This window comes from Petromyzon marinus, chromosome 46, assembly GCF_048934315.1.
Source record: "Petromyzon marinus isolate PM22_M1 ecotype Great Lakes invasive population chromosome 46, UKy_Petmar_22M1.pri1.0, whole genome shotgun sequence".
Classification (NCBI taxonomy): Eukaryota; Metazoa; Chordata; class Hyperoartia; order Petromyzontiformes; family Petromyzontidae; genus Petromyzon; species Petromyzon marinus.
The window spans coordinates 15096127-15108959 of NC_133712.1; the positions used below are offsets into that span (position 1 = coordinate 15096127).

At 53.6% G+C, this 12833-nt stretch overlaps 1 protein-coding gene across 7 annotated transcripts in view; it reads right to left on the reverse strand.

The window, feature by feature from the left end:
* The window catches only part of LOC116952362 (protein kinase C delta type-like), a 115441-nt gene that overhangs the window by 8153 nt on the left and 94455 nt on the right, over nucleotides 1–12833 (reverse strand). For 6 of the 7 annotated variants that reach the window (XM_032971642.2, XM_032971641.2, XM_032971640.2 and 3 more), the window contains 7 exons: nucleotides 10955–11109; nucleotides 9731–9904; nucleotides 8088–8179; nucleotides 6985–7047; nucleotides 5930–6068; nucleotides 2976–3164; nucleotides 583–711 (listed from right to left, as the gene is read on the reverse strand). In XM_032971642.2, the coding sequence (XP_032827533.1) occupies nucleotides 583–711; nucleotides 2976–3164; nucleotides 5930–6068; nucleotides 6985–7047; nucleotides 8088–8179; nucleotides 9731–9904; nucleotides 10955–11109 (941 nt within the window). The remainder of the gene's footprint in view (nucleotides 1–582; nucleotides 712–2975; nucleotides 3165–5929; nucleotides 6069–6984; nucleotides 7048–8087; nucleotides 8180–9730; nucleotides 9905–10954; nucleotides 11110–12833) is intronic. The other variant, XM_032971644.2, reaches the window with a different exon arrangement.

Here is a 12833-nt window from a genome sequence, read left to right on the forward strand (position 1 = left end):
TTCGATTCCATCTCCCGGCGAGGCAGTTAAAACAACGGTGCGAGCTTCTAAAATCGCTCCCCCACCCCCAAACACCGTCTGCCTCTGTGTAAATGTGTCCAACCACAGTTAACGAAGTCGGCAGGTTGCGTGTTGTGGCATAAAGTGTGTGTACGCCCACCACATCCCACACGTCCGGCCAGCATGGAAGAATAGACCAAATACCCTCGAGAATGCGGTGTGTAAGCCATCAGCGACGACAAGGTCGGCCGGGCGTGGTGCTGGCTACCCACCCCCCTTCATGCACCGTTCCGGCCTTCATAGCTAACAGCACTTGCCCCAAACAGTCTGTTGAAGGATTTACGGAGGATCTTTGAATGCAGTTGCTCGCGCAGTTGCGCGAGCGAACGAATATCAGTGCCATTGTACAAGCTCCGTGCCCTGGGTGGTTAACCCGATCGATCGCTCTTTTAGCCGGCTTTGCCGGGAAAACGAGCCGGCGACCTCTGTACGGCATGTACACAACGGACAGAATAAAGAATGATAGTGGCACAGCGATCAAAGGACGTGCCTCGATGCCTCCGTTTAATCCACGACACTCACCACTTTCGGCTTGAACGGAGGAGTGATCTGTTTCTTTTCCAGGGCGGTCCAGTCGATGGTCTTGAAGAAAGGTTGCGCGCGGATGTCTCCGACGATTCCCAGTCGCTTCTGAGGGTCCCTCTCGAACAGCTGTCGGTTTCAACGTTCGGTGGAGGTGGGGAGGGGGGTAAGCGGGGAGTGGCAGGAGGAGGAATCGCACAGAAGGGAGAAAGGATGGAGTCAGCCACGGGGTTCTTACTTAATTACACCTTGGCGATATGTTAACTACCTCGCCTGGTATACAGGAGGTCGTGGGTTCGATCCCAACCCTGACGCCTGCTGTATATTTGGAGTTTGCGTGTTCTCCCCATGGTCGTGTGGATTTTTCTCCGGGTCCTCCAGTTTTCCTCTCCATATTTATAAACGTGCATTTTGAGTATTTGGCTGCGACGATAAATCTCCACGTGATAAGCCACTTCGTTGAACTATCATGTGGCCAGGTTGCTTCTGAAAAAGAGCCATATGACTCAGTGGGCCTAACCTGGTGAAATAAAATCAGTTTTGTTTTTAGTTTCATAGGTGCTGCTCGTGAGAGCACTTGCCTCAACAGTCCGTTACAGGCTATGCGGGGGATCTTTATCTTTGTATGTGCCTGTGACCAAATTACCCTGATCTCGTTTGATCTCAATAGCCAGGCCGTGCGGAGCCTGGATAAAGCGTTGGGGGTTGGCGGACCAAAGACAAAGATCCCCGTAGAGCCTGTAACAAACTGTTGGGGCAAGTGCTGTTAGCGAGCACCTATGAAGGTCGGAACGGAACGCGAAGGGGTGGGTGGCCAGCACCACGCCCAGCCGCCTTTGTCTCCCCAGTGGGGATGTTTACACACCGCATCAGGTAATCATTCGAGGCTGAGTCGACCTAAGGGAGACCCAGGACCGGTTCAGATAATCGTCACTGGGTGTTGGCCGTGAGCAGGAATCGAACCCGTGTCGCTGGGTTCGTAGCGCAGCGTAGCGCTAACCGCTGCGCCACCACTCCCCCCCCCACCACGCACGACACAGGCATTGTCGGCTGCTGGGGGCGGCAGAAGGGCAGCGCAGAAACACCCCCGTTTGTGGACTCGGACTTCTATGCTCCGACATCACTGGCACATTTCGACCACTGGGAGAGAGACACACAAAGCTTACGGATGCAAATGCCCGTAATGTTCTTGGCCCATGAAGACACTCATTTGCACTCCGATCGTCCCAACGTGATTTCCACAGAGACGCTCGTCTTCGCTTCGGCAAGTAAGACACGTTCATCCCTTTCATTAAAAAAATAACAACCTTTTTAGCTTCCAATTCCCCAAATTATATTAAAATTCACGCTACATTTCCATTTGGAACTCCCACAGTGAGCAGCGTATCACCGTCTGTGTCAGCGAATGGCTCGGGAAAACTCCCTCCCTCGACACCCCTCTTCGTGTACCCTCTCATTCTGTCCCGTCTCCCACTCTTCATCTTTCTCGCTATTCCTTTGTCTTTCTCACTTTTAGCTCCCCTCTTCCTTCCTCCCTCGCCTCTCTCTCTCTCTTCGGCTCGCTGTCCTGCGTGGCAGATCGTAGTTAGGAGGAAGAAGCAGAAGTAGCTGTACCGTTCTGCAGAACTGTTGTTTCGAAGAGTCACTTTAATAGCCGTGTGATTCGTGGTATAACCCAGGCCCATTCCTGCAAATGAGACTCATCCTGGTCTCTTCAGAGCTCTCACCTGGTTAAACAAATTAAACAGGACCTGCCTCGATACATGATTTATCTTTAAGAGTCGCAGTTGGCCAAAGTGACAAACTAAATTAGGTAGGTAAAAAAAAAATGTTAATCTCTCCCTCAACAACTTTATCCCGAATGTGCCAGCGGCATCACGAAGCAAGGGCTTGTCGGGGAGGTTTCCCGCCTTCTGGAGGCAGGCGGGACATTGTTTGTTTATTTTATCAGGTAAGAGGCCCAACTGAGCTACAAAACTATTTTTCAGAAGCGACCTGGCCACAAATGATAGCTCAACGAAGTGGCGGCCTTATCAGGTGGAAATTGAAAGCAGCCAAAATACTCTGAGCGCGTGTCGATTCTAAAAAGTGGACGGAAAAATCCACGCGACCACGAGGGAAAACATAAAAAAAAAACCTCCAAATATACAGCAGGCGTCAGAGTCGGGATCGGACATCGAGGCGGCCGTGTCATTTTGAATGAGGCTCGAGCGATCGGCCACAAAAAGAATAGGCGTCGTTCACAACTCGTCCGTCGGGCCTCAATCAAGTGACAACCCCCCCAAGGGTGCTCCCGCTGTACGAGCGCAAGCGTGCGCGCGTGCGTACACGCTTGCGTGCGTACGTGCGTACGTGCGTACGTGCGTGCGTGCGTGCGTGCGTACGTGCCCCACCTTCTCAAGGATGCCGCGTGAGTCGCTGGTGATCCAGCGCGGGTAGTGTGGCACGTCGGTGCGGATCGATTCGAACAGCTCGTCCTCGTCGTCGCCGTGGAAGGGCGACTGCCCGATGAGCATCTCAAAGAGCAGCACGCCAAACGACCACCAGTCCACCGACGTGCCGTACTTATTCCCCGCCAGGATCTGTCGCCCACGGCAGCGAGAGAGAGAGAGAGAGAAAGAGAGAAGTCATGAGAACTAGGAGACGGGGGGGGGGGGGAGGTGAGGGGAGGGAGAAGACACAGAGGGGACATCTCCGAATGATCCATAAAAGAGGTTTTTGGGTGGGATCGCGTAAATATAAATGTGTCGTTAAACCTGCCACCACCCGACAGCCAAATAGTAAGGTTTGTCACGTAAACAAAACATGCCAAATCGTTACTAGTACAGCACACCGGTGCTGGAGAATAAACCAACAACATTGACAATTCGTGTACGGGTGACGTTTCACCGGTAATCACAACAACCAGCATCATCAGGCGACAGCCACAGAGTTGTGGAGAAATCCTCCTCCTCTTTCGGTCTTAAATAGAGGGGGTGGTCAATGTGATGTCGTCACTTGTGAGTAAATCAGGTGCGAAGGCCGGGGGGGGAGGGAGGGGGGAGCGGTTAATATATGGATATACTTTTTTTATTGGATGCAAACGCCTACGTATTAAACTGACCTCCGAGTGAGCTACATGCCCTGAAAATGTCGGATACGAACACCACCTCCGGCCAACAAAGTGCACAAACAGCAACGCTAACGTTGCCGGAATTGGCCCTCCCCAAACAACAGAGGTACGGCGTTTGATTTGTGCTCGAACACATCCCACGCTTCAGGCGGATTCGCCCGCATTGCGCCCGATCTCATCGCACCTTCCGAAGCTAAAAGGCAGGGGCCGAGTCTGGATATTGCTCGGATGGGTGACCACCAGGCTGCTTTGGGGCTACACTGTGGGAACACGTACTGCGTTATTGCCACTGCTGGATGGGGGGGGTGGCCGGGGGAGGGCGAGGGGGCCCCCTCCCCATGCTGTGTGGATCATGGAAGCAACGTGACCATACTTCACCATGCTGGTCAATTGCAGTTTGGTGAAGGCGGCGGGGGGGGGGGTGGGGAGCTTCGAATTCATTGTGAACGCGAGTCGCCGAATCCATCCGACGGTGTTGTTTTGGCGTTAAGCGGCGGCGTCACGGCGAGTGGACGAGTGGCGTCTGCGCTGTACAGTGCGATTCGGCCGGTGGCAAAGGTCAAAGGTTGCGGTCGGGCGACGGCAAACGCCTGGCACGGGACCGCGGTGCGGAAGTGAGAGCGGACCACGAGAGATAAGCCCCAAAACAGACAGCGCAAGCGGCAGCTGCCGCCGTTCCGCTGCTCGCCCACGGGACTCGTGCGGTCCGTGCGCACGCGGAATTTGTAAAATAAACAAGCCCGTACATTTTCCAACGGATGGATTCGAAAATCGCGTGGAGAGAATGCTGCCGTGCAAATAGATGTCGCGCTACCTACGCATTGTTTCGCTTATAATATGGCAAGCACTTTGTGAAATTAACCGCAATACCCTCGCTCATCTCGTCAAGGGGCATCAAAACGTCAAGCGAACTCCGCTCCATCCTCGCAGCGGCTTTTGGGATAACCATCGAACAAAGACTGTGGTCACCGCATCGCGCGCTCTCAGATGCGCTTCTGCGGCCGTCTGGAATGCTCTTCCTTCCGATATGAGGAAGCCACTGGAGCTATGCACTTATAAATCATCTAGATTGAAAACTCATTTCTTAAGAACTGCTTCTTGTTTTTAGTTCATTGTCCTTTCCTCCCGCACCTCCGATTAGCACGGTTGGCTACGTACGCGTAGTGCGAAAAAAGTTCAACATACACACACAATGCCTCCGTAGTGAGATTTCACAAGCTCGCCCAAGCTTCTTACGGTTTAGAATCGAGTCTTCCAACAACTCTGTGTTGTAGTAATTTGTGCATGCAAGTTTGTGGGGGGGGGGGGGTGGGGATTACTTGACAAAAACTCCCCTCTGCTGACAAAGTAGTCCCCGAAGCATGGGCCGAACTACGTTGTGGTTGCCCATCCAAGGCTTTCGCAGAAGGAGTTCTCTATCTGCATTGCATTCGCGATTGGGGGGTGGAGAGGGGGGCACTCAAAGGTGCGCTGAGGCTCTTCGGTTAATGTCCACGTCAGAAAATTATAAGAATTTGTGAAAGGTTTCCCCATTGAAAACGGAAAAATGCAAATAATTGTCGCTGCCTCTAATTTTTTTTTTATATTTTGCTCTTATTGTTTCTTCACAATCAAGGTTTTTTTTTTGGGTTAAATCGCGTAAGGTTTAAAACCCAAAAAACAGCCGGTAAGGTTTGTCACGTAAACAACGCGCAAACAGCACTTGCCCCAACAGTCTATTAAAGGCTACACGGGGGGACCTCTGTCGTGTGTGGGAGTGAGGAGGCAGAGCGCTAGCGGTGACAGCGCTGCGCTATAAACCCGCTGATCCTAGATCGATTCTCGCTCACGTCCGACACCGGTGACGATTAACTGAAGCCAGTCCTGGGTCTCCCCTAGGCCGCCTCCGCCTCAAGTGAGTACCTGGTGTGGTGTGTGAACATCGCCATTGGGGAGACAAAGGCGGCCGGGAATGGTGCCGGCCACCCACCCCCTCGTGTACCGTGCCGGCCTTAATAGCTGCTACTCGCCAACAGCACTTGCCCTAAACAGTCCGTTTAGGCTACACGGGGGATCTTCGTCTTTTCGGTGGTGATGATGTTGACCAGCGGCCGTTATCGTTGGGCCAATACGAGCGATGCTGGTGGTTGTGGCGATCATTCCGGTGGCGGTGTGGGTGGCAGCTGCGGTGGTCACGCTGGCGGTGCTGGTGGTTGTGCCGGTGTGTCGTGCAGCCAACGCTGGAGAGCTCGGCACCTCGGGGGCGATGTAGTCCGGCGTCCCACAGAACGTGCCCGTCTTGAGGTCTCCGCTGATGTTCTCCTTGCACATGCCGAAGTCGGCGATCTTCACGTGGCCGTCTCGGTCCAGCAGAATGTTGTCGAGCTTCAGGTCGCTGTGGGATAGGGGGACGCATTGGCATCAAACGTTCACGAGCCTTCACCGAGTCACCACCCCACCCAAGCAGTCACGAGTCACCCCAAGCAGTCACGAGCCTTCACGAGTCACCCCAAGCAGTCACGAGCTTTCACAAGTCATTCATGAACAACCACAAGCTGTCATGGACAGTTAACCCACCACGAGCAGTCCCGAGTAAAGCTACGGTGGTCGTGAGAATCGCGAAATGGAATAAAATCAGTGAAATCTTGCAAATTTAGTCGGTAAGAGTAAGTAAGAACATTGGTTATTGCGCACTCTTATGGAGTCCAGTGCATCAGGAATGCGCAAATGGCTTCCGAAACATTGTATTGGGCGCTTCATTGATTTTCTTCAAAAGAGAATGTGAGGACGGTGCGTTGGTGCCGTGGGGGGGGGGGGGTAGGCATTTGGTGGTGCTAATGCAAAGTGGTCACCTCGTACTGGATTCAGATTCAATTTGTAAGAGAATTACTTCAATCACCCGGATTGGTTTTCATCGCTTCTTTTTTTCTTTGTTTAGTGGGACTTTTAAAAGGTTATTTTAACACTTTTTTTGTCCTTCTCACATATATTTTTTTAAAATATAAATTCGAACCTATTTTTAGGCGGGGCAACGTTCCATCATCGTTCTGTCAACTGTCGTTTTTTTTCTTCCCCCCCCCCCTCCCCGCCCGTAGCCTCGGCCGTGAATTTTGCAATAAATGACGACGACGATATGAGCTGTCACGAGCCACCATCGCGCCGACGCAAATCGTCCAAACTGACGGCTGTACATCGATCACAGCGTCCCGGGCTAGCCGACGCAGCGATCGTTCCGCGCCGCTTTAAACCTACGCGGCGGCGTACGCCCGTGGCGTCACTACTGCAGGGCGGAGGAACATTCTGTGCTTTACCGATAGATCACGCGATGCATGTGCAGGAACTGGAGCCCCGACACGATCTCCGCTCCATAGAAGCTGCAAGCGGAGAGAAAGCGGAAAGCAATTATGACGCCTTCCGTAGGGTGACGAGATGCGCGCACGCGCGTCACCGTACGGAACGGGATCGGACTCGCAACGCGCACGAGCGAGGGGGCGAATTCACAGACGCACACACGGGTAATTTGAAGAGACGGTGAGAGGCACAACAGGAACTGACGGCTCACCCGCCGCCACCACCCCCCCCCATGCCTTGAGATTCACGTGTCTCACCGAGCTATATAGCTCTTATTCTCTCCCCGTGTGTCTCCCATGTGTCTCCCCCCCATGTGTCTCCCAACCTCTGATTAGCACGGTTGGTCATATACGGTGCGAAAGAAGTTCAACAGGCACACATTATTATTATTGTCATACGAGCTCATTAAAAGAGCTGAGCAGCATCTGTTTTAAGACAGACCTGTTGTGTATAGGGGTAGGTAACCAATGATGCGTCGTTTAAAATTGTTTCTAAATCTCACAGTACAAGTATCAAACAGCTCATGTGTGAGAATCGACTTTCGAATTCGTAGTTGCTACTTCGTAAACAGCACTTGCCCTAACGGTCTTTTGAAGGCTACACGGGGGCATCCATAAAACAAGTGACCTCATCACATCTCTCCCTCTATCTAAGGAACAAAACTGAAGGATTTCTCCACAAATCTGGCTGTCGCCTGATGAAGCTGGTTGCGATTACTGGCAAAACATCATACTCAGATTGTAAATGTTGTGGCTTTGCTCTCCAACACACCGGTTAGTGCTGTACCAGTAACCAATTGCCACGTTCTGGAGGCTTCCACGTTCCACCGCGGCGCCAGCAAAAAAGCAAAGCGATTGTGAAGCCCGACTCTCGCCACACACACACACACACACCACACACACAACACACACACACACACCACACACACACACACCACACACACACCACACACACACACCACACACACACACAACACACACACAACACACACACACACCACACACACCACACACACACACCACACACACCACACACACAACACACACAAGGCAACCGCACGTACGTGGCTCGGGCGATGTCAAATCTACCCTTCTCCTGAATGTGGAACATCAAGTCTCCTCCGTTCAGGAACTCCATCACGAAGAACAGGTGCTCCTACACACACGGCACGCAACGCACAGTGAGGTCACAGTCGTTTAGAAACCAAACTAAAGTTAACTATTTTTTATTTTATTTTACCAGGTAAAGCCCAACGAAGTGGCCCATCGTGTGAGAATGTACGGCAGCCAAATACTCTAAGCGCAGGTTGGTTTCTAAATACGGAGGGACAAACTGGATAACCCAGAGAAAAATCCACGAGAACGACGGGGAAGAACACGAAAAACTCCAAATATACAGCAGCAGGCGTCAGGGTCGGGATCAAATCCACGACCTCCTGTACACCAGGCGAGGGAATCAACATCCCCCAGCCACCGTGGCGGCCCACAGCACACGTGTGTCGATCCTAGTTATATGTCCCACGCGTGGGTTTCCTCCGGGGGCCCCGATTTCCTGCCAAGATAACTGGAAAAATAAACTGGCCCTGAAGTAGCTCTTGGCGGTTCACGCGGCTTTGACCGTGTCGGAGCCCCAGGCCCCGACCGCCGACATCCTGGGTTCATATCTGGGTTTGGGCCGCCTGCGATTCAAATCAGATTTTTTTTTTTAATGGTGACCCAAATTCTAGAGAAATAAACCACCTCAAGTTAAACCGAGGGCTGCCGCGGTTTAATGGTTAGCGCATTCGACTTGTAATGCGGTGGTCGCTGCTGCGATTCCATCTTCCAACGGGTTAAAATTAAATCACGGGGCAAGTTTCGTGCGCCGTGCCGGCCTTCACCGGTGCCCGCTAACAGCGCTCGCCCCAACAGTCTATATATAGCCATGTAAGGATTCTTTGTCTTTGTATGTGGCTGCATGTGTATAGATGCGGCTGTATTGGTGTCTGTATGTGGCAATGAAACCACGTGTGTCTCGTCCATATGTTTCCACGTGTCTTTGTGATTTGTTTACCTTTCCTATACTTTGCACTCCTATCGTGTTTGTTGCTGTAACGTTCTGACCCCCGCCCCCTCTTACTGGACGTCTGTGAAGAAGAGCTTCATAGCTCATCGGATTCCTCTTTCAGTATGAATAAAGATTCTTAATCTGTGGCTACATGCGTCTATAGATGGCTGTACGTGTGCCGTGCCGGCCTTCACAGGCACTCGGCCCAACAGGGAAAGGCTACACGGGGGATCTTGTGTCTTTTGTACGCATGGAAGTATGCTGAACTTCTTTCGCACCATACGTAGCCAACCGTGCTAATCGGAGGTGCGGCTATCCGTGTCTGTGGGTGCATGTGGGTGGCGGAGGGAACGGTAGTGTGGCGTTTAGCGCGTTGCGCTACAAACCCGGGGACACGAGATTGATTCCTGCTCACGGTAAACACCACTCACGGTCCTGGGCCTTCCCTAGGTCAACCCAGCCTCAAATGAGTATCTGGTGCGCCGTGTAAACATCGCCACCGGTGAGACAAAGGCGGCCGGGCGTGGTGCTGGCCACCCCACCCCCTCGCACGCCGTTCCGGGCCTTCACACAGCACTCGCCCCAACAGTCTGTTACAGGCAGTACGGGAGAAGTCTTTGTCTTTGTGGTGGGGGGGGGTGGGTGGGAGACACCTCGCACCTCGCTCTGGAAGGCGCAGAAGAGGTGCGTGAGGAAGGGGTGAGACCAGGCCAAGGAGAGGACGCGCTTCTCCACCATGGTGCACTCCACGTCGTCGTCCATCAGCACCACCGCCTTCTTGAGCGCCTTCACTGCGAAGTACTGCTGGCGGCCCTTCAGCTCCGCCAGCATCACCTTGCACGGAACGAAGGCAAGGGGGGGGGGCCCACACCAGACGGTTGTTCGGGGGAGTGCCGTTTGGCGAGTGTACGCGCATGTACGTACGTACATACATACAAAACAAACATACAAGATTTTCAAGTGTCCATACGCACGCGAAGACTAATATTCCCCCGTATAGCCTCAACAGACCGTCGGGGCAAGTGCCGTTAGCGAGTAGCACTTTGTGAAGGCCGGCACGGCGCACGAGAGGGTGGGCGAGTGGCCAGCACCACGGCCGGCCGCCTTTGTCTCCCTTCGTGGCGATGTTTGCACACCGCACCAGGTACTCATTGGAGAACCTGGCGCGGGCGTGTAGTCGATCAAGGGGACGGCCCAAGACCGGTTCAGTTAATCGTCACGGGTGTTGGTCGGCGGGTTCGGAGTGCAGTGATGTCCGCTAGCCGCTGCACCACCGCTCCCCACAACTGGAACGTACAATGTGCAAAATGGCACATAAGCAAGCGTATGCACATCAACAGAGATGCATGCACGCACGCGCACACACGCACACACATTCAAGGGTCTACACTCAGCCCATCATCACCACCACCACCACGCCAGTGTAATAAATCAGACACCGCCCAGTGAGGCTGTATCGATCGCTGCAGTTGCGTGGCGCATCGTCGTTTGCAGCGATAGGGGCAGGGGCCTGGAGCGGCATTGACGTGACGTGCGAGTGGCGGGGCTAGCAGAGCGAGGCATCAGCAGCGGTGTGGGGGACTGGCGTGGCAAGCGAGCGGTGCGGCCCGCGCAGCATTGGATCGCGAGCGGTGTGGTGTGTGGTGTCCGATGCGTGAATCTGCACGGCATGTTAATGGTGTGGGCTGGCAGCATTGGGTTTCAACCGGGAAAGCGGAGGGGGAGTGGAGCGGTGGCGTGAAAACGGCGTGGCGAGCGAGCGGTGCGTGGGATTCTGCGTGGGCTATCAGGAGGCGGTGGAGTGGCACGCACGTGGTGTGGCCGGGAGCAGGGGGGGGGGGTGCAAATAATGAGGCAGTATAGACGCCACGGGGGTCCACACACCTTGCCGAAGCTGCCCTTGCCCAGGACCTTGAGCATCACAAAGTCGTTGAGGGTGACCCTGCGCAGGTCCTTGCGGAGGCTCGCGACGCGGCTGGGCGGCACGGGGGCGCGCGGGTCAGTGTGCGAGTCCCACGCCTTCTCGTAGTGCCCATCTACTAATCACAGGAAATGCACGCACGCATTTAGCGATGGGTTCCCCATTTCCTCGCTCACGCCGCTCACGCCAGTGCCGTCCATTCAATTCTATTTCGTCCGTCCCGACGTATTTCCAAGTCGCGCGCGTCCTTCAGGAACCCAACGGAAGCTCCCGGGGGGCACGCGGAGCGAAAAAAGAGTCGGGCGCCGTGCCCGAAAACTGCGACGACGCCGACGAGCTGCGCGGTTTTATTTTTGGATGCTCGTCAACCACCCCCCCCCGCCCCCCGCCGGATTTGCTCAGATTGCTCAGCGTCAGCGGAACACCGCGGTCGCGTCAATTAAAAGAGAAACAAAGGCGCCATGCGCGCGTGATGGATGAACCGTTTGGATTGCACCCTTCTGACGATTTTCAGGAGAAAAATGACCGGAACCGGCAGCAAAGAGCAGCGATACGGAGGAGCCTCCTCTGAAAAAACAGAAATGCATTTCCACGAATACGCGAATCGATTGTTGGACGGGCACAAGTGGAACGTACAATGTTGTATTTGCCAGTTGATTAAACTATTGAGGGCAATTGATTAGAGTACAGAGGGCGATTGATTAGAGTACAGAGGGCATTGCTTGAATGAAAACTGTAATCAACGGGACTCGATGAACGAGTGAGTGAGCGGGCACAGCAGTGTCAAGCGCTGCCTGGGAAAAGGAATTTGAGAATTTAAGCGCAAAGACACCGAGAAAGTTGCAATCATCTCTTCCCATCTGCCACGCCACGCAGATCGCAAAACACGGCCTAGGAGAAAGGACGCACGGCACCGCAGTTGATTATAAAAAAGGCGTGGCGGAGACGCCCGCGCTGCGAATTACACTGAGAATCAGAACGGGGAAAGCACACGGAATCGGAGAACAAAAGAAAAAACTTTTAATTTTTTAACTAAACTATTTTTAGTTGTACCAGGTAAGGCCCCACTTGAGCTGTATAGCTCTTTTTCGGAAGTGACCCCCTGCTATCACGAACAATAGCTCAACGAAGTGGCTTCACCACGTGAACATTTATAGCAGCCAAAAAAACTCTGATCGCATGTCGATTCGAAATGTGGGCGGAGAAAAAAAACCGCGGAGGACCCGGAGAAAAATCCACGTGACCAAGGTGAGAGAGAGAGAGTGAGACGCGCAAACCTCCTGCACACACAAGCGAGGTAGCTAACCAGAGACTTCGTGTCGACTGTCGTTGATCAACGGTTAAACGGGCATGGCCAGGAGGACCAATTGCTGGTGGAGATAGTGGCCGACGCACGAGACTGGCGAAAGGGAATTGGCAGCCAGAAGCTTTGAGGGCGCCCGCCAGGAGGATGGCCGCAACTGACGACGCCAACAATGGCGGCGACGAGGAAGCGCGGCAACGAGGAAGCGTGGCGACGAGGAAGCGTGGCGACGAGGAAGCGTGGTGACGAGGTCGTCTCGCGCGGGCAAGGAGGGAGACGGATCGTGCCGTCCCGCGACAGCCAGGAACGGTGAACAACAACACGGGGGCGGGGGCCTCTCTCGATGATAGATGATAATAACGATGCTGCTGATGATATCCCTCCTACGTGTTAAAATGCTGCTGATGATAATACCCGTTGCTGCTGCTGCTGTTGTTAACAATGATATCTCTGTTACTGCTTCTATTAATGATGATACTGTTGTGGCTGCTGATGCTTCTGCTGATGGATGATGATACTTATGTTTCTGCTGCTGATGA